Source organism: Littorina saxatilis, linkage group LG17 (assembly GCF_037325665.1).
Source record: "Littorina saxatilis isolate snail1 linkage group LG17, US_GU_Lsax_2.0, whole genome shotgun sequence".
Classification (NCBI taxonomy): Eukaryota; Metazoa; Mollusca; class Gastropoda; order Littorinimorpha; family Littorinidae; genus Littorina; species Littorina saxatilis.
Window position 1 is genome coordinate 56,990,866 of NC_090261.1, and position 22,220 is coordinate 57,013,085.

General features: G+C 40.2%; 1 protein-coding gene across 4 annotated transcripts in view; it reads left to right on the forward strand.

Annotated features, from left to right (window-relative positions):
* LOC138951748 (TOG array regulator of axonemal microtubules protein 1-like) overlaps positions 1-22,220 on the forward strand; it is a 98,385-nt gene that overhangs the window by 60,259 nt on the left and 15,906 nt on the right. For 3 of the 4 annotated variants that reach the window (XM_070323303.1, XM_070323302.1, XM_070323304.1), the window contains 9 exons: positions 1,585-1,757; positions 2,500-2,675; positions 3,275-3,567; positions 5,216-5,377; positions 7,937-8,136; positions 12,825-13,038; positions 15,539-15,653; positions 19,419-19,562; positions 21,909-22,017. In XM_070323303.1, the coding sequence (XP_070179404.1) occupies positions 1,585-1,757; positions 2,500-2,675; positions 3,275-3,567; positions 5,216-5,377; positions 7,937-8,136; positions 12,825-13,038; positions 15,539-15,653; positions 19,419-19,562; positions 21,909-22,017 (1,586 nt within the window). The remainder of the gene's footprint in view (positions 1-1,584; positions 1,758-2,499; positions 2,676-3,274; positions 3,568-5,215; positions 5,378-7,936; positions 8,137-12,824; positions 13,039-15,538; positions 15,654-19,418; positions 19,563-21,908; positions 22,018-22,220) is intronic. The other variant, XM_070323305.1, reaches the window with a different exon arrangement.

Here is a 22,220-nt window from a genome sequence, read left to right on the forward strand (position 1 = left end):
GCCTCAACTTTCACGAAAAGCCGGATATGACGTCATCAAAGACATTTATCAAAAATATGAAAAAAACGTTCGGGGATTTCATACCCAGGAACTCTCATGTCAAATTTCATAAAGATCGGTCCAGTAGTTTAGTCTGAATCGCTCTACACACACACACACAGACACGCACAGACAGACACACGCACATACACCACGACCCTCGTTTCGATTCCCCCTCGATGTTAAAATATTTAGTCAAAACTTGACTAAATATAAAAAGAAAGAAAAAAATGTCAAAACGAAAGTAACAGACGGCAGACGACACAAGGGGGATAACCCCGCATCCCTTTGGTCTCATCTGTTCTGTAATGTGTTGTCTTTCTCTTTGTATAGTAAGTCCAGTCTCTTTGCATCACTGTATAGTTATTTTCTACCCTGACCAAAAAAATCCCTACCTACCTACCCCCTTTTATTTTAGCCATGTTACCAGAAACATACAACTTTTTTTTGTGTGGCCTTGCCAAGATGTTTTATTGCCAGACATATTATTACCGGTCTTCTAATTGTAACACCCATGTGTGGTGACTCCTGTTTCTTGATGGCTGTGTTCCCACTGTTTGCTCTTCTAAATTATACAGCCTTGAGTACCATTGATTCAATTTGTGGCATTTGTTGTGTAAGTACTTACTCTGGAACATAAATACTGCAAGGACAAGCTAAGTTAACCCTTGTTATTCTCCACTCCCTTATCTATATATATATATATAGAAGGCCAGTCAAGTGCTAGTGTGACGTGCTCTAGGCTCATTTATCTCTCACTGCATCAGATTTGCTGGAACTCTGCTTTTCATACCCAGTGAACAGTGAAAGTAGCTGGAGTAAGTGCGCAAAAAAACAGACAGTAATCTTGAAAAGAAGGGTAAGGTCCGGGTTGTTCTAAAGGTCATGTGCACTGTGTGAAGCCTGATATCCATGCAAGACAACATCTGTTGGAGACTTGTTTATGCCTAGTAGAAATTACCCAGTGCCGTTACCAATTGTATTGACAATCTTGCAATTATAGCCCTCTAATAGACCCTTCACTTAAAAGTCGCACGTCAGAATGTTCATTGAAGCGTTTCACACAAACCGCCCGCTTGGGTGACTTCTGTTTGAAGTGATTGAGTCTGACAGGTAGCAGTACGGGTAGTATCAGAATTGTTGAGAAATATTACATTATCTGGTGGTGTTTCTTGCTTGTTTATTTTCTTACTGAAGTTGTTTTTTTCGGTCCTAACATTTTCCTTGGAAAATGAGGAGAGGCAGGGAATATTTTCAACATGCGAAGATGATACGAGGGAGTGGGAATAAATACTGAAATCACAAGTGATTGAATAAGGGAGTGTGAATTGATAGAAAGAACAGTGAAATTTAGTTGAAATAATGCATATAATTATAAGGTCTTTCTCATGCAGGACCATTATTGCGCACGCACTAGCATAAGTGACACACACACACACACACAGGTACGTGTCTCACTATATTAGTCAGACTGGACTTATACAGAGATACTCAGAGTTATTCTCCACAGTATGGTACTGACTGTTTGCCCTGGTCACCTTGCAGACGAGGATGAGTCGCCTATCCCCCTCAAGGCGACGATAGCGAGAGGGGCGACAACTCACAGAAGCAGCGCCAAGGTGCCGCCCATTGCCCTGTCGTCGGACCGCAGTGCTAACCATCATGACGACGACACAGACAGTGCCTATTCCATCTCCACCAGCAGCAACCACAGCAGGGTAAAGAATTTCCCTCACTGTTGAATGTACTTTTTGTGGTCTGAAATTCAGGGCAGAAGTTCCGCAGAGGTTTTGGAGGTCAGGTATTATGGTATGATATAGGTGTGAAACAGTGTTTTTTCTTGTGCCATTTTCTGTACAATTATAATCCATTGTTATCGCTTAGATTTGTGTATTTATTTGTACAGTTAAGTTAATTTAAAGTTTATATCCCAGGTTCAGGTATTCACACTCTGATTAATCCATGGCCTCAAAAAACCATTGCCTTAATTGACATAAATATGTGTGTGATACTCAATAAGTATTTTTTTTCCTTTGTAACTCTCCTGTGTCTATCATAAGAATAAGAATAAGAATAAGAATACTTTATTATCTCATAGAGAAATTCAGGCGTGGTACATAACAATAATACAAACAGGACATTGTTTTTACATAAGACATATAGCACTACATGTATATAACAGGGCAGGTTATAAACACACCTCCCACATACCTCTCATGTGTTGCCATGTGTTTCCAGAGAAAATCTGAGGTAGTTCTGCAGTTATTTTGTTGTGTACGTGGTGCCGTTTATTCCAAATTACAAAAGCAACATTATTTTAATGATTGGAAACAATGATTGATTGGGACATTTTCTTAGAGTTGCTCTCTCTTTCGATCATGTGTTGGAACCTTGCAGGAACCTCAATCGCTTTGGGTTCTTGAACGTGCTTACTGACGTTTTTCACATCATCTCTGACAGGCTGACTCGCTGCGAGGGATACGGAACAGCGCCAAGAACAAGGTGCAGCGGCTGTTTGACCGCATCGAGAAGCAGGAGAGCCGCCAGAGCCTTGCTTCGCCCACAGGGTCGGAGCAGGTGGAAGAGAGCGGGATCTTTAGCACAGGCACAGCGGCCACCTTCACTTCTGTCAGGAGGTGAGAATCTGTGGGGAAGCTTTATATAAATGCGCTATATTATGTTCAATTATTATTATGTTTTTTCTTTACTGTCTGTCTTGATTTGGATCGGATGAGTTGTTTCATAGATTCTAGTGTATGAAGATGTCAGAATGATAAGCACAAGGTTGCTAGTAAGTTTGCTGAGATCTGAGGAATGTGGGACATTTCAAAGAGTGAACTGACTTTAGGAAACATTACCAACACTGAATCTTAGAGTGTGTGGCTTAGTTGCTTTAAAAAATATAGCAGATACATATTGTTGTTTTTTGTTTTTTCAAAACTTTGACAAATGATACGAACATGACCTCTCAGTGCGACTTTGAACCCTTGTTGCCTATTTGGTTCAAAAGATGCATTAATGTTTTCATTTTGATTACTTTGACAATCGATACGAACATGAAATCTCAGTGTATGTTGGCTATTTGGTTCAAAAGATGCATCAGACAAGGTTTTGAATGTTTTCTTTTTGCTTACTTTGACGGACGATGCGAACATGAAATCTCAGTGCCTGTTACCAATTTACTGTAAAAGGTATATCAGACAAGATTTTGAAGATGTCCTTTCTTTGTTTTCAGCAAGAAGACGGATGCTGTGGAGACCAAGTCCAAAGCGCAGAGCCATCGCGCCTCCCTGGCCCACAAACGCAACAGTGTGGACAACAACGACAACCTGGACATCAACGAGAACAAGCACAACACCATCCACCTGGACTACAACCCCAACAGCGGCGTCACTTTCCGCGAGAATCGCAACGCAGACGTGCAGGTGGTTGGTCGAGGGTACAGCGATGACAGCTCATCATTGTTTGAGACGACGCGCTCCACACAGCCGAATGTGCGGGCTCGTGACAGGCGCAGGGCAAACAAAGGTAGGAATACTACGAGGACTGCTGGCTTGGTGTTCTTCATCGCTGCACCTACACACTTCTGAAATTCATCTGGAAAAAACTGTTTTGAGTTTTGTAGACTTTGTCCTCGTCTCAGATAGACAGAAGTGTTTTGGATAAGTGGACTGTTGTTGAAATTTCAGTGAAACTAAAAGCAAAATGTAACGCTGACAGTGAACTGAAGAAAGCAGGATCTTTTTAATAAATGTAAAGATTATTTATACATTTGATTATGATGAACCAGTAATTGCTTGAGTAAGGTTGGTAATGTGCCATTTTGAGGATCTAAGTGAAAATACAGAGTATTTGAGAAGGATTTCAGAAGTGATGATTTTACATTTCACAGCTGCTTGACAGTTATTATCTTTCCACTGTCTCTGCACATTTAAAAGGGGTCCTCTCTTTTTTGATTTATGAGTGTTACTGAGTTTTTACAAAGTGTTGAAAGGCAGACATGTCAACCTTTTCTCTGACTAATGCCTTCTGGTGTTCTGCACTAACTTTAATTTGTTAAGTTTTATTGGAGCCCATTTCAACCTGAACCCTCTGCGTTTTCGCTTATACCTTCCAATTTTTAAAGACAACTTTGTATAATCTCAGGCTGAGAGTGAATATGGTTTATTGCAGTGTGAATTTACTTCTTATTCTCTATCCATTCATCTTGTCACTTGTTTCCATACTTTGCAATTACTGATTATGGTGTCGCACTCAAATCTGACTGCCATGAGCGCACATTTAGTTAAATATTAAAATCATGTATCCCATGACACTTGAACACTGGATGTTGTCTGTTATTGGTTGATCAGTGCTTGATATGTATACCATCAAGTCTCATGCATTTTTGGCAAATCGATCAGAAGTAAATAAGGCAAGAAATGGTAAAGAACAATCAATAGTTTGATGCAAACTGTTGCTGTCTGACAGCGTCAGATTTTAAAATCACGGTGTCAGTGGAGCTGTTTCAATAACGACCAACAAGTTATTTTGTGTTTTCTCATAAATTTTGACTTAAACATAGGCCCACCCCACTTAACATTACTGTATACAGAAGCCTAATGCTAGAGGATTATTCATGCATGCACACACACAAAGAGGCTGTCAATTGTCAATTTGCATCATATCTCTCAATCTTATCGGTCAGAACAGCTTAAATGGTAATTCAGAACGACCCGATCATGTGCCATGCAGTTAGATTTGATCTGACATTTTCTGCTCACAAATTTATTTATGTTTTATTTATGCACAGAATGCAACACCATATACACCTGTAATAAGTTTTCGGAGGATAGGAAATAAGGGATTGTAATTTAGAATTGAAACGTTGAAGGCAAATGTTGATGCTTGTAATTAAACACGAACAAGGTGTACATGGTGTTGTTCTAAGCTTCGCCCATAGCATATCTTCTACAGGCGTTTAAAACTATCTCTTTCATGGACTCTAACGAAGTCATGATGTGCATGTTTGATAACGACTACCAGCAGCTTTCCGGTTTCAAAAGTCTGTTGTATTCTGAAACCCTAGAAAAGCAACCCCTGGAGAGAGACATGATTGGGTGAAGCTTAACACAGATTGCACAGTTTGTTTGCTGTGTGCGGGGGCATGGTGTGTCACGGTGACCTGTCTTTCCAGGCTCTATCCTCTCCCCCCTCGGGGGCCCCGCCTCCCACTCCACTTTCCCCCAAAGCTCCTCCGTTCAGATCGCCCCCGATTCTGAGAAAGCGGGAGGGGAGGAGGAGAAGGAGGGGAAGGCTAAGCCCATCCCTCGCGACAAGATTGCACTTGTGGGCCGCGGTATGTGTGGCATGCTCTTGGAACGGAACGTAGCATAGCACCGGTCAGGAACTAGCTCATAGAGCCAGTTAATTTTGCATGGAGATCCGGCGTTGATCTAATCTGCATGCTTGCTTGCTTTCTTTTGTTTTCTTTTTTATGTTTTATGTTTTGTGTTTTTTCTGCAGTCACTGTATTCCTTCCCTCACTGAAAATCTATTGCATCAGTAGCATTAGCAGCTTAGTTGGATATTTATGAAAGTGGTCTAAATGAGCGACTGTGTAGGAATGAATGTTCCCAAATTGCTGGAGACTCAAGCTGTTTGAATTGTGGATGATGGGAATATATTGTAGACTAGCATTTTGTGAAAGCTGCAACGTCACAACTCCAGTCATCTTTAAAACCCTTTTGCTGCATTTAAGTAGATTTAAGTAGACATATGTGAGTGCGTGAATGGCATGTTAATCACAGGACTTTGTAACTAACAAATAGGACTTTGTCGTAATCTTTTAAGATATAGCGCTCCAGTCTAAACTACTGTGATGCTGTTTTAGTGCTGTGAACAACCTAAACATTTGTATAAGGATCTGCTTTGTGTATACTGTGTAAAAGACAAATGCATACCATTTCTTTGAGAGACTGCTTAATACCTGAAAACAGTGGCGGCATGCACGGTTGGCCTAGTGGTAAGGCGTCCGCCCCGTGATCGGGAGGTCGTGGGTTCGAACCCTGGCCGGGTCATACCTAAGACTTTAAAATTGGCAATCTAGTGGCTGCTCCGCCTGGCGTCTGGCATTATGGGGTTAGTGCTAGGACTGGTTGGTCCGGTGTCAGAATAATGTGACTGGGTGAGACATGAAGCCTGTGCTGCGACTTCTGTCTTGTGTGTGGCGCACGTTAAATGTCAAAGCAGCACCGCCCTGATATGGCCCTTCGTGGTCGGCTGGGCGTTAAGCAAACAAACAAACAAAGTGGCGGCATGAATAGGCTGTGATTTACTTCAGATGTATTGAGCCTTTCGCTAATAGCTTTAGCAGGTTTTTGGTTTTACATTTTCTTAACTGTAACTATTTAGAACAGGTAGATAATGCATGAATCATGATAAATCATAGAGCCCACTAACAATAGCACGCTCTTAACACTTGACTGACAGTGCCTTGATTATCCTGGTGTACATCTGAGAATACAAATATATGCATGTGTTAATTTTAGTTTTCTAGCTGCTGCCCTTGCTAACAAAGTATGTTATAATTATTTTGTTCATTGTTGTATAATTATGTCTTGTGAATAAATTCTTATTTTAGTGTTGAGGCATAGTAGTGGCCTGTTTTGGATGTACTTGGGATTGCTACAAACATGCAGTGCGTTAGACAGTGTTTGAAGAATCTAATGGATGTACTTGGGATTGCTACAAACATGCAGTGCGTTAGACAGTGTTTGAAGAATCTAAGTCTTAGTTCTGTATTTCTGAACCAGTTATCTTAATATTGGTACCTTTGTGTAAATAAAGACAATATAGATTTTAATTGCTGTTCTCATTATGTTTCATTGAATTGACTCAGCCAGCATGTGTCCAGAAAGAAGGTGGTCTGTCCTATGTAGTTCCTATCAAGCCCCACTAGCAAGTAGCATAGCACGTTGATATACAGTAAAGTATCTATAACGTGTTGAAAACCATCAAACTTGTAGGAGAATTCTGACACCGACTCTTCTCTCTCGCTGCCGAGTTTCGATATAACATATCAGGAGGCTACTAATACAAATGGCTTGAAATTTGCCATGCAAGATATTCTGTGTGTCATCAGTGAGTTAATACAAGAGCATGTGTCCAATTTCTTGTGTCATAGACACCAACAATTATTACTTTAGTAATTGTATAAACTATCCATGCAGGCTTTTGTAGTTGAAGATCTTTATTTCTAGTGTTGCATTTTCAGGCACACAAGGCATATATTAATTGCACAGTGAAAACGCATGTTCTGGCATACAGTAATTCTTGAGAATATTTACCTGAGACTTTCTATGGGCAAACAATGTGTCTGATTTAATTCTGTTGTAGAAGGAAATTCCTGCTGTGTTGGAAATTAGGAAAGAAAGACACATGCACTTATGAACCTGAAAAATAGTGTTTTATCATTCATGCCTAAAATTTACTTTGTCTGGTCCTTGTTTACGGTTATATGTTGGTTTTGTGTTTATTTCTTACGTTTGCTAATACTTCTCTCATTCAGACTTATTAAAATGAGCTTACATCTATTCCTTTAAGGAAAACAAGTTCTCTGATTTCAAATTTTGTACAGCTAATCTTATGCTGATTGTGAGTTTGATCCTGATTAGGACAGGTTCCAGACTTTTTCCTTTGTTTTAAACCTGTTTTTTTGTTTTGTAACTTAACTTATTCTAATGTGTGCTCAGATCTGATATTTCAGATCTATGCAACAATATTTCTCTTTCCTGTTGTCTTAGTTTTTAACGTAATTTCTGTTTAATTTATTACATAACTTCTGCCCACTCTTTATCAACTTAATTCTGTCACTTTCATCAATGTGAAAATAAAACTTTTAATTTTTGTGTACCAGGTATGTTTGAGTCAGCCGCCAGTGTGTCGGAGTACCCTGTTTCGTCATCTGGCATGGCGGAGAAAGGGGAACGCCGACGGATGGACACAAACAGAGCAGCTGCTCCCCCTGGGGTGGTGGGGATCGCTGTACGAAGCACTGCAGACATGTCTCACGCCGACAGTGAATCCACAAACACTGGAGACGATGACAGTGAAGATGTAAGTTCAGCTTGTATTTTGCAAGTTTGTATGATCTAAACAATTAACAGAAATGAGTATGGCTTGTTGCCAGGAGTTTAAGGGTTAGGTTGGGTCTAGAAAACAGGAGGACCATTGAATTTTGGATGTTCTTAGCTGAAATGAATATGGTTCGATGCAAGGGTGTCATGGTCTGCGCAGGGTTTGGAAAACAGAAGACCATTTTCAGGTTTGGGAAAGTTTCAGACATTTGTTAGACATCTGAGAATGTAAGGAATTTCAGAAATAAAGACACATCGGAAAGTTTGGCATAAAGAAGTTATGAAGAAATTTGTGTGAGATCAAGACACTAAACTATTCCCCAAAGCAGAATGTAGCAATCAGTTGATTAGCCTAGCTGTACCTGTAGTGTCTCCTGGTAATGCAGAGGATGCTAGTTTTGTTTACTATTATAAGTTTAAACTATGAATTCAACAAAGAAAATGTGAATAAAAGTATGTTAAACACATTAGTTGGGGAATGTTTTTGACAAGTTTTGCAACATTTTGTTTTTAATTTTGAAGGGAAAACAATTGCAGGAACTTTAATTGATATTTTGTGATTTCAATTCTTTCTGAAAACATGTACAATTCTTTCATTCTCTCTAGTCGATTAATCTGTTTTCTTATTAAATTCAGCCTGATCATTCAGGTACAGTTAGGTTATATTTCTTTTTCTTGTCATGCCCATTAATAATTCAAGATGAACTAGTTTATTTTTATTTTTGGACTACACAATAGAATACTTATGGCTGCTTGTAACCACAACAGTAATATCTAGCGGGGAAAATACTGTAACCACAGCAGCCCAGAAACGTAGAGTCACACGAGCTCTGAAGTCCTTATTGTCGCACAGATTCTGAACTGTAACTAGATTGATGTTGAAACAAGAGCGGAGGGGGTTAGAGGAGATTGGGGGTATTTATTTCTTCAACAAAGCACTTACATTTTGTCCTCTCTGACCGATTAATGCTAAAATTCAATGCAGTACTTGTAGTGTGCATTGTTTCAAGTTTAGCCCTTGAGTGTTAAGCATCTTCCCTTGTTTTTCTCTTACAAGAACTCCCCTCCCCCCCCCCCCCTACCCTCCTGCCACCCCTCCCACAGCCCTCTTCACCCACCCCATCACACTCTCTGCAAGTCTTGGTCTCTTTCACAAGTTTCTCCACTCTCCTCTCTCCGCAAGTCTTTGTTTCTTTATAGAAGTTTTACAGCCTTCAGCTTCCTGATGTCAGGTCTCACCAGTGGCTTCCCCAGTACACAGAAAAACACTTTCCTGTGTACCCTCCCACCCGGCCGCAACCGCTGTCCCCCCATCTCCATGGCAACATTCAAACAGCAATAATGGAATCGTTTCAAACCGCTTCCCGCTTTTGCCCGTTTTTGCACTTTCCTGTATTGCATTTTGAAAGAAAAGTTATTGATTAGATCAACACTGCGGAGGAGTCTTCAGTGGGGAGGGGTGGGGAGTGTAGGGGGGGCGTCTCTTTTGAATCTTTTGTCACGGTGACGATTGTACAAATGGATATAAGGGACAGAACAAGGGATGCGTCTCCTAGGCTATGGCTTTGTATATTACGTACACATTGTGCGGTATTGACTGACGTCATAATCATCGCCTAGTAATGGGGATTAATTTAATTGATTGGATCTAACGTGGGAATGAAAGTGGCAGCTGGTTTTGTTCTCCTGAAAGTTGTTAAACTTGTTTTGCTGCAGAACTTGTTTGGAGAAGCTAGTGACAAGTTAGAAGTTTGAACAATTGCAGGGAGGGGATGGGGGTGGGTGGGGGTCTGTGTTGATGTTGTTATTATTGCTGTTGTGTGCGTGTGTCTGTCTGTCTGTTTGTCTGTCTGTATGTATGTATGTAAGTATGTATGTCTGTCTGTCTGTCTGTCTGTGTATGTCTGCCTGTCTGTTTGTCTGTCTGTGTATGTCTGTCTGTGTATTTTTGTGATTCTGTCTGTCTGTCTGTGTGTCTGTCTATCTGTCTGTCTGTCTGTCTGTCTGTCTGTGTATGTCTGTGATTCTGTCAGTGTGGGTCTGTCTTTGCCTCGTGCCTGTCAGTTAATGCCTGTCTGTCTTGAATATGTGAAAATAAATTGATTAAAATAAAGAACAAAAACATTACTGTTGAACAGTTTTGAACTTCAGAAAATAGCACTGCTGTTTATACAGCTGCGATTTCTCTTGTGGATTTTACAGGATTCAATAAAAGATTAAAAGAAGCATAGTTCAGTTCCAATATATCAAATACTTCTTTCAAGTACTTACACAATTTTGTGAAACCATTTAAGTTACTGTTTAGTTACAGACAAACAGGAATTTTGAACAGAAATGTGTGAATCAAATCAAAATGACAGCCTCATTTTCCTTTAAAATAAACTCAGTTTGACACTGAATTGAAAGACTGTATATAAGATTTCTCTTGAGAACATTGTAATTTCATTCTGCACCACAAAGCGTGTTATTCCTCCCTTCCACAGCAAATAGTTTCACTGCATTAGGTCCTCCGGAATCGTGCTGTTCCCCGCCGGCAATCAATTTCACGATTCTTTGTAGTGGCTTGTGTTCAAAAAAACTTTTGTTTGGTTATCTAGACTATGATGCATGTATGCTCCCTTTTCTTTGCTTCTTGAAGTATATTTGTGGTATGGAGCAGTGTATTTGTGAATAAATGCATGTGCACGGGGCAGTGTAATTGATCGAGTGCAAAAGTAAGGACTAGCATATATTGACAGTTTTTTCTCTCCGCATTTTTGATCAAAAAGGGTGGGGATTCTTGTGTGTTTCTTTCTTTATTTGTTTTCTTTTTTTCTCGTGTTTCTTTTTGACTGTTTTTTCTTTCTCTTTCTTTGCCATTCTGTCTTAACCCTCCATTGCGTCCACAATTTTGAAGGTGCTTTTTGAATTTGACAGAACTTTAGATAACATTGGCAGCAAATTTAATACTGGCTTAAATTAACTTCAGTTCACCTGAACTACATGTATTGTCCATGCCAGCACAAAAGCTTTTTATTTCGATAAGGTCAAGCAAGTTTGATAGTATTGATCGATGCCTGTGATAGATGATACCATTGGAGATGGGAGCCTCTTGACGTTGCTTTGTTAGAGACATCGCCTTTGTTTGCTCGTCGAAATCAATAATAGCTTGTAAACTTGTTCTTTCAATCAAGTTCGGCGGAACAAACATTGAAACAATGCTTAACCGTAAAGGAAGACGTTAATGAACTTTACTCAGGTGATCCTTACAATGAAGTTTTGCCCTAGCTTTCCTGGCTGCTTTGTCATGTTATCCCAAGGGTTTATTTAACTTCACTCAGGTTCAGCTTATGTTACTAAGTTCGTGTTATCTGTCTAAAAGGTTTTTGTCTGAGATTTGAATTTGGCTCATATTTCTCGCATTTGAACTGGTATTTTGGGACGCTCTTTTTTTATATCTGGTCATGTTATATGGTAAAACAGTAGTACTTGTCTGTACCCTGAGTGGTGTTGCTGCATGATGACAACCTTGAACATGCTCCAGCAGTGCCATGCTTGAAATTGCACAAAGCATCCTAGAGGAAACAATAACATTAGAAATATACTCAGATATTATGATGCGTTTGCGTGGGTGTGTGCGTGTGGGAAAGTGTCCCATCATTATGTGTAGGCGCTTATGTTGTGTATTGTTACTGTTATTAAGATTATTATATTTAAGATTGTAAGGCGCTTGGAATTTAAATATTTCAGGATTTGCGCCCTATAAATATTCTTCTTCTTATTATTATTATGCGTTTAGGTGTCAACACAACTTGTTGAGGGAACAAAACAAGTTTATTGTTGGTAAGGGCGGGGTTATAAGGCTGTTTCTGGCCAGCATCTAAGAGTTTGTGCTGCATGTTCACTCATTTTCTCAGGTTTTAAAAATTCCTTGCTCTATTTTGTATTTTGACTCATGGTTCAATGATTAATAGAAGTCCTTTGCAGCTTTTTATGTTACCCCTCACACATCTGTTTTCTTACTTTCTTCTTGTTTTGCGCTAGTGGGTTGCTGCTGCATGCACTCAGATTTCGCACTCTTGGAAGACTGTTTTCTTACTTTCTTCTTGTTCTGCGCTAGTGGGTTGTTGCTGCATGCACTCAGATTTCGCACTCTTGGAAGACTGTTTTCTTACTTTCTTCTTGTTTTGCGCTAGTGGGTTGTTGCTGCATGCACTCAGATTTCGCACTCTTGGAAGACTGTTTTCTTACTTTCTTCTTGTTTTGCGCTAGTGGGTTGCTGCTGCATGCACTCAGATTTCGCACTCTTGGAAGACTGTTTTCTTAAATGCTGGGTCATTTTTGTACGTTTCCATGACCTAACGGACAGTGACATGGATCGCAATATTTGCTTGTAACCTGCAGACAGCTGCGCACATCTGGGCATGAAGAGGGGTCAAGACACTAACTGGTATACACATACCTTGACCTGGGACGTGTGGTTCTCTACATGCACAAGTTATCTTTCACCAGAGGGGGTTAAATTCATATTTAGAAGGCCACAATGCTTCAGCTTCTGGACCCCCAGCGTTATTCATTTCCTTGAAACTCATTCTTCCTTGAATGGATTGCCTGACCCTAGATCTTTCACTTGTGATTTGGAGACACTAGCACGGAGCTAATGTGCATGTTTCTTTTCTTTGCTGACAGGATGCAGTCAGCCTGGCCAAGTCGACGTCCTTCCAGCGTTCCATCGCTGACAAGCAGCGCAAGAAGAAGGAGCAGGAGGAGAGACTCAAGATGGAGAGGGACCGAGAGTTTGAACAGCGACAGAGGGAGAAGGACGAGAAGCTGAGACAGGAGAAAGAACGGCAGCAGCAGAAACTGAAGAAACTCGGCAGCAACGACAGCCTCTCTGTTGAATGTACGTTGGCAGAGTTATGAATATTATTTACAAAGCAAATTTTGCGTATGGAAAAAAGAAGGCTGATCTGGTTTTTGACTCACATGCGAAGCAAAAGTGAGTCTATGTACTCACCCGAGTCGTCCGTCCGTCCGTCCGTCCGGACGTCCGTCCGGAAAACTTTAACGTTGGATATTTCTTGGACACTATTCAGTCTATCAGTACCAAATTTGGCAAGATGGTGTATGATGACAAGGCCCCAAAAAACATACATAGCATCTTGACCTTGCTTCAAGGTCAAGGTCGCAGGGGCCATAAATGTTGCCTAAAAAACAGCTATTTTTCATATTTTTCCCATTTTCTCTGAAGTTTTTGAGATTCAATACCTCACCTATATATGATATATAGGGCAAAGTAAGCCCCATCTTTTGATACCAGTTTGGTTTACCTTGCTTCAAGGTCAAGGTCACAGGAGCTCTTCAAAGTTGGATTGTATACATATTTTGAAGTGACCTTGACCCTGAACTATGGAAGATAACTGTTTCAAACTTAAAAATTATGTGGGGCACATGTTATGCTTTCATCATGAGACACATTTGGTCACATATGATCAAGGTCAAGGTCACTTTGACCCTTATGAAATGTGACCAAAATAAGGTAGTGAACCACTAAAAGTGACCATATCTCATGGTAGAAAGAGCCAATAAGCACCATTGTACTTCCTATGTCTTGAATTAACAGCTTTGTGTTGCATGACCTTGGATGACCTTGGATGACCTTGACCTTGGGTCAAGGTCACATGTATTTTGGTAGGAAAAATGTGTAAAGCATGTGAGTCGTATGGGCTTTGCCCTTCTTGTTTCTTATATTTTGTGTGTGCTAAAATCATGCTTCGAATCCTTTTTTCTGTAAAAAGGGGCTGGAGATTTTGTCAGACAGACTGCAGATTGAAGTAGGTAATTTATACGGGACTGTATGTTTCTTGTGATTTATTTCAAAACTGTGCGAAGATGATCAGAGGGAATCAGATTTGTGCACAGACTGCAGAAGAGAGTTTGAGCTTCCAGCGCTAAGTTCTCTTTGCTTCATTTAATGATTAAATGGGGCACTGGGGTATTAGTTCTTTTGTCGACAAGCCGTGTTTTCATCATTCGATGTAATTGTAAATGATTTTTTCATTGGCTTGTTATTGATTTTCTGTTTTGAACTAGGTTTAACATAAGAGAAAAAAGATGAAAGGATTGTCATGTATCGATCTGCCTGAGCCATTAAGATCGTTCAAAAACGTCATGCCAGTTAAAGGGGAAGCACAATGCTAAAATATTGATTAGTGAGGTTCTGAGATGATCAATAAAGTTCCTGGTAGATGATCAATAGAGTTCCTGTTCAGATGATCAATAAAGTTCCAGTTAGATGATCAATGAAGTTCCTGTTAGATGATCAATAAAGTTCCAGTTAGATGATCAATAAAGTTCCAGTTAGATGATCAATAAAGTTCCAGTTAGATGATCAATGAAGTTCCTGTTAGATGATCAATAAAGTTCCAGTTAGATGATCAATAAAGTTCCAGTTAGATGATCAATAAAGTTCCTGTTCAGATGATCAATAAAGTTTCAGTTAGATGGTCAATAAAGTTCCAGTTAGATGATCAATGAAGTTCCTGTTAGATGATCAATAAAGTTCCTGTTCAGATGATCAATAAAGTTCCTGTTCAGATGATCAATAAAGTTCCTGTTCAGATGATCAATAAAGTTCCTGTTCAGATGATCAATAAAGTTTCAGTTAGATGGTCAATAAAGTTCCAGTTAGATGATCAATGAAGTTCCTGTTAGATGATCAATAAAGTTCCTGTTCAGATTATCAATAAAGTTCCTGTTCAGATGATCAATAAAGTTCCTATTCAGATGATCAATAAAGTTCCTGTTCAGATGATCAATAAAGTTCCTGTTCAGATGATCAATAAAGTTCCTGTTCAGAGCTCAGGCTGTCAATCTGGTGGTCAATAATTCTTGTGCCAACATTTAACAAGGGATTATGAAGAGATTCCTGTGCATCGGCACGGCGCTGTCAATACTAAGCTTTTAAAGAACTCCTGTGTTGAAAGTACATGTCCATGTAGCTCTGTGACTCTGATCAATCTTGTTGCGGGTTCGTGATTTGGAACTGAATCGGGCGCCATTATATCAGGGGGTTCTGCTTGCGTTGTTTTACACAAGTGTATGAAGCAGCCGCATTGTCTTCAGCTGTTATTGTGGGTAATTGTTGAATTGAATCGGAGGAGGTTCTGGTTGCCTTGTTTTACAAGGTTATGTCAAACAGTTTGAGTGTTTGGAGCTGTTATGGGTAATTGCGGAAGTGAATCGGAAGAGGTTCTTGTTGTGTGGTTTTACACGGTTATTTCAAACTGTTTGATTGTTTGGAGCTGTGGTTGAGGGGACTTGCACACCTGAGAATGAGTTGTTTTATTGTGCTGGTGAGGCGAGAAACAAGAGGACTGTTGTTTTGTTACGTCTTGTTACAGCCCTGTCCATATCAGGCTCCAACTCCTCCAGTGCGTCCAACTTGAACGCAACCATCAAAGCACCGCCCCCCAAACCTGCAGCTCCTGCTGTTACTCTGAGGAAGACAATCAAGACGTGAGTACTTTTCTGTCTCTAGCTTACTTCAGTGTTTGCGAAAGTTATTGGGGGTTACTGATACAGTGGAATCAAGACCTCAAACACACTGAGAAAATCAGGTTTAATAAATGAGGAAGTGGTAAAATGGGGGCAAAGTTACAGAGGTTATGAACAGACAATGTGAGAAAGCAGGGTCTTAAAAGGGGGTTCTACTGTATATGTGTATATATATATATCCCATGACCTCCCTTCTTTGTCTCTGTTACTTCAGTATGGGTATATATGTTGTATTTTTATAGCTCAATAAATACATCATGGACTCAAAAAAATATATGATAGTGCAGATTCCGATTTGGGCGAAGAACTACTTTGCTCCCGACCTTTGACCTCGCGCCGAACAATGTGACACATTTGTATGAAGTTCCAAAATCGTATTGCACGGCTCAGAAAACCATATCAGTTGCACGCAAAAATGAATCTCAGAACTAATCTGATGTATGAGATGCAATAAGCAAACGTTTCTTTCATTATGAAAGCAATGCAGGTGGGAAAAAACGAACATTCAACTTACAAGATAACCAGATGCTAGCGAACCAAAACAAAAACACGAGTACCCTCCCCTTGCTTCGTTAGCAGACGACTTTTGAGAATCTGTCAGACCGTCCTTACCTGGCACGGTTGGGCTTCGCTATCATCAGCTGTTTCACGTGTTTTGCGAGCAAGTCTACTCTTTTGCCTGGCTCTGCAGTAAGTCCACATTGGCGATGAAAGTATCTAAGAACTTAACATGTGTGTATTTTTCCGTAATCCAGTCATATTCTTTCAAAATGCAATCAAGCGGCGGTGACAGACTTGGGTCCTGTTTTCCTCGCACCCATACCAGTTTAGGTTCATGCAAACACACTCGCAAAACATGTAGATACATTTCAAATAGGGAGCAAATGGTTAAATCTACATATGTGTTCCCTAAAATTTGCTTCTCTGTCAATAAGACTAATTGTATAATAATGCGTTCGAAAAAAACAACGTGGAATCGATTCTGAATCGAGTCGAGTAAGCCAAATGGGGGCCAAACCGGTTTCCCCGTTCCGCCGACCTGAAACGCAAAAGAATTGTGCGCTTCAACTAAATGGATTTCTATACGACTTCATTACTTTCTTGCAACTTATGAACCTTTACTTAAAGCTTTTAAACGGTCTGAAAGTAGTGTTACCGCGTACTTATAGATGCACTCATTCGTTTTATTTTTTCAGCGACGGTCACTTAGTTTAAGGTTGCAAAAAGGCCAAGTCTCGCTGAAAACACTGTTTCAAACTCCACAGATCGCAACAGTGCCGCTAGTAGTCTACACTTTGTGTTTGATGGTAGAATGGGATATACAGATTACAACACTCGTGGTTTTTTATATGGCTTGTATTTCAGTCAAGACCCAGCGGGAATATCAATCGAGAGCCACTCGCCAAAGGCTCGTGTCTCCCGATGATATTCATCCGCTGGGTCTTGACTGAAATACAAGCCATATAAAAAACCACTCGTGTTGTAACCTATACATATATATACATGTATCGTTCTTGCATCAGTAGATTACACTAAGACAAGAAAGTTTACAACTTGCGGTTTGCTTGCTCTTTTCTCCATGGACATTTGTGTTTCGATTCCTTCACTTAAGTCAAAGTTTTAATGATCGACTTACATTCATTTAGCTGCTGGGCCTGTCATTTTAAGGTCATTCTTAATATAGGCTACACACAGCACAGTATGATGTGGTATCGGATGTTGATGTGCTGTGAGTAGGGAACTTGGCTGCCCAAGTTGTCTTTTGAGCACTGAATGCTGTGGTCTTGGCACCAGCCCATACACTGCTAGAAATGTGGCATCATTCTATTGTAAAAGATGCACCTTCTCTTGACATCATCAAACGCTTGACAAAATGTTTCTTCCAACTGGTTTCCTGGCTTTTCATCATTTTTTCTTGTGCACATTTACATTGGATTTAGGTCATCAAACGCTTGACAAAATGTTTCTTCCAACTGGTTTCCTGGCTTTTCATCATTTTTTCTTGTGCACATTTACATTGGATTTAGGTCAAACGTAGCAGTCATGAAACCGAAATAGAAATTTGTTCTTGGACTAAGTGAAGTGATTTCCTCTTGCTGTTCCTTTCCCGTGACATTACTGATGGCTGCGCATATATATGTTAACACTTTCTACCCCACCTATGTTGACCAAGTTTTTTTTTAGCCGAGACCTGCTGTGCTGCAGCAGGTCACTCAGAATTGTAGTAACTGTGTAGTAACACGCTGGAATGCAGGCGTTAGATGGATGTTACAGGAAGCGACTGAAGCTAACAGTCTGAGCGGATATATCTGTACCTGGTCAGATAGAGCCATATGAGTGGGTACGGATGTATCCGTACCTGGGAGACAATGAGTTAAGAAGTGAACTGTCACATTCTCTGCCATTCAAGAACAGCCTTAAAACTGTTCATTCTAAGTTTGAGTAGGGTGTACTTTTGTGAAGGTTTTATGCTGTCTTTGGAGCTGTTCCTGTCCTTCATTCACAACTTGTAAGTGCTGTGTGTATTTACTCGAGTATCGACTGTCCTCTTTTCTGATTCGTGCTGCCATTCACCATCCACAGTTGAACCTGTTAGGCCGAGAAACCGGTTGTAGTTTCACAGTCATTCTCATGGGTTATATCTTTTTCAAACAGAAGATATTTTCCTTGAATCAGGTATGATGGGGAGGTTGTATTGTTTCCCACTCTACACCTAATTGTTGGTGTAAGCCGCTAAATGAGAGCTGCTCTATGGGCATTGTAACCTTACTCCTCCTAGCCGTAATTTTGCTCTGCTCTTGAGATCAGTGTTATCCCAACTTGATGTGAAGGAGAAATCTGGGCAGCATCGTTAAGAGCATTGCGGGTAGGCAAATAAAGATTCATGTCTGGGGCCGATTGACAAATGCCGGCGGTATTGATCTCAATTTGTCCTCTTTGTGGAGCCCTCCTCAGGGCTAAGTGCACAATTTGTTAATAATAGAGGGAGAGAGATTAGGGTTGAGTGTGTTAAACGGCGAGCTGACAGCTCCTAGCTGTCCCTCTCTCAGTCTCCAGAGGCTTTTCGTGCCGAGCTGATGTGTTTTTTGTGAGACGGGTGTCAAGATGCTGGTATGTTATGTTCGACCTGCGATTTGTGTATCGTTGAAATGTAGATTTGCCTTGGATGCAGTACTGTTCTTTCTGTTGAGTCCTGTTGACATTAAGTTGATCTTCAGAAGGAACCTGTCTTAATTTTGTTAGCAGTATGACAGCATGAAATGTGAAGTTAAGAGAGAAGAGAGTCGTTGAAAAAATGTACGGATCGGTAAGAGAGAAACAGAGCCGTGCCTAATGAGCAGAGACCTGTTAGAGACTCGTGTTCCATCCCTTTTGATGACTGTCACTATAAGTCAGACTCAAACCTTAGTGTGCCAAGCTGACCGTGTGAGTTACTGTGAGTGTTTGCTACAGTCAAACCTGTCTGTAACAACCACACAAGGGACCAACTAAAAGTGGTCGTTATAGACATGTGCAGGTCACTATGGAAAGGTGAATTATGCAGAAAAAAACTTGTCTGGGATCCTTGGGTTGGTCATTCTCGGCAGGTGGTCATGTTTCGAGTGGTGGTCGCAAGGGCATTTGAGACTGTACTTGTAAATGGGAGGAAAAATCTTGTAGAGATCTGTAGCCTAATGTAGAGATCTGATTGTCAGCAACACAAACACCATGCTATTTTTGTTGCAGGGCCAGTGAGCCAGTGTCCAGTCACCCCATGCCCGCCATGGAGAGGCCGCCGGAGACAGAAGCCCCCTTGGAGGAGTGGAAGCCTTACAACGACCCCGAGGGATCTCTCAGGGCGGCACACAAGAAACTGGAGAGTGATGACTGGTAAGGGCCGCTTCGTTTCAACCTTGTCTGGCTTTTGTGTCTGAAATACATGTACATGCAAATGTTATTAGTGACACATGGGATTGTACATGGAATCCTGCTTCTTCGATTTTACAATGGCGCAGTGGTACCGGCTATGTTAGGCCTCTCAAAGAGAGGACACCTCCCATGAAAGGACATCTTCTGTTGTCCCTATGTCCATTAACTTGACCAAAATATACCTGTCATGAGAGGACATCTGAAATCTAGGGACACATTTGGCTGGTCCAGTGTACCTGAGATGTGAGGCCACCTCCTAAGAAAGGACTACTTCTGTTGTCTGTTGACTATTATCTTGACCAAAGTTCACCAGTCATGACAGGCTGCTTGTGACGTAGGGACACTTTTGTCTGCTTCAAAGGGTGTCCTTTCATTGCAGGTACCTGTGTATAGTGGACTTGAAAATACACATTAACCATAGTAAAGTAGTGTTTTTCCCATTGCTGTGGATCACTAGAAATTAGAATAAGTCATGTTGTGTTATGCAAAAAAATTGTATTGTATTTGAATAACTTGTTTGGGATTGTACTTCAACTAATTTCAGTAATGGTTGTTGTAAAAGAAAATATGTTTGAATTGATACAAAAAACAAAGAGACTGGCAACGTTCCAAAATTCAGAATCAAAAAACAAGAAAGGTAGGTTGTTGGAACGTTTGTTATTGACAAAACAATACATTCACAGATATTTCCACCCAACGGTCTTTAAAGTTCCGCGGACACAACTTACGAATTCCGCTGGAGTAATCTATTTTTCCGCGTCCCATTTCATCACAGTATCTAAAACTTGTTGACTGAACGATATGGAGAGAATTGAAGATGGAACAGAACACTGGAGGCTTGAGAGTTAAATTGTGCTGACTGAAAACTCCAGATAACTAATAGTCATTTTGAGCTTCAATGCATTGGGGCGTCACTTGGATCAAACTATTGCCAGTATTAGAGTAAGTATGCAGCATTACAATGTTACCATTGTTGTGTGAAAGTTTGTTTTTTTTTTGGTTGGGTGGGTTTGGGGTTTTTTTTTTTGGGGGGGGGGGGGGGGAGTGAGGAGAATGTCTTTTTTACCTGATCCAAACGAGTTGAATTTTAGTCTCAGAATGCACCAGATTGCACAGATTTTAATGTACCATTTAAACAAATTATGCTCCCCCGAACCCCCCTAAAAAAAAAGGGATTTCCTCTTTTTTCATCACAAGAGAGTCCCTGAAAGTGTAAAGACAAACAAATATTCACACAAAATATTTTGTGTGAATATTTGTTTGTCTGTTCACTTAAAAGACCGTTGGGTCGAAATATCTGTGAATGTATTGTTTTGTCAATAACAAACGTTCCAACAACCTAGTCTTTCTTGTTACATTTAGTCAAGTTTTGACTAAATGTTTTAACATAGAGGGGGAATCGAGACGAGGGTCGTGGTGTATGTGTGTGTGTGTGTGCGTGTGTGTGTGTGTGTAGAGCGATTCAGACTAAACTACTGGACCGATCTTTATGAAATTTGACATGAGAGTTCCTGGGAATGATATCCCCGGAAGTTTTTTTTCTTTTTTTTCGATAAATGTCTTTGATGACGTCATATCCGGCTTTTTGTAAAAGTTGAGGCGGCACTGTCACACCCTCATTTTTCAATCAAATTGATTGAAATTTTGGCCAAGCAATCTTCGACGAAGGCCGGACTTCGGTATTGCATTTGAGCATGGTGGCTTAAAAATTAATTAATGACTTTGGTCATTAAAAATCTGAAAATTCTAAACAAATTTTGTTTTTTATAAAACGATCCAAATTTACGTTCATCTTATTCTTCATCATTTTCTGATTCCAAAAACATATAGATATGTTATATTTGGATTAAAAACAAGCTCTGAAAATTAAAAATATAAAAATTATTATTAAAATTAAATTTCCGAAATCGTTTTAAAAACTATTTCATCTTATTCCTTGTCGGTTCCTGATTCCAAAAACATATAGATATGATATGTTTGGATTAAAAACACACTCAGAAAATTAAAACGAAGAGAGGTACAGTAAAGCGTGCTATGAAGCACAGCGCAACCGCTACAGCGCCAAACAGGCTCGTCACTTTCACTGCCTTTTGCACTAGCGGCGGACTACGTTCACTTTCATTCTGTGAGTTCCACAGCTTGACTAAATGTAGTAATTTCGCCTTACGCGACTTGTTTTTTGATTATGTTTGAATTGACTCCATCTGTACTGACATTTTGGTATTCTAGCTTGATCCCGCAGTGCTTCAATACATGTGGTCTTTGTGAAAGACTCTTTCCAAGCTGACTGTGTTTGGTGTTTGACAGGGAGATGAAGACGGAGGGACTTGGCATGCTGCGACGGATAGTCCATTTCCACCAACAGCTTTTCGTCCCTCCACAGCTTCATCCTGTGATTCTGGCCGTCGTTAATGAGGTTTGTTGTTTCTCTCATTTCTTTCTTCTTTTTTTCATGACAGACAGGTTATTTTCTGAAATTGCCCCACATGTTTCAAAATTCAGTGAGAAAAATATTAATAAAGAAAGAATAATGATAAAGAAACACGAATAATAGGTGCCAAAGACTTCTTGGTGAACCCCAGGTGTATGTCTTTGACTAAGGCACATATTGAAACATTT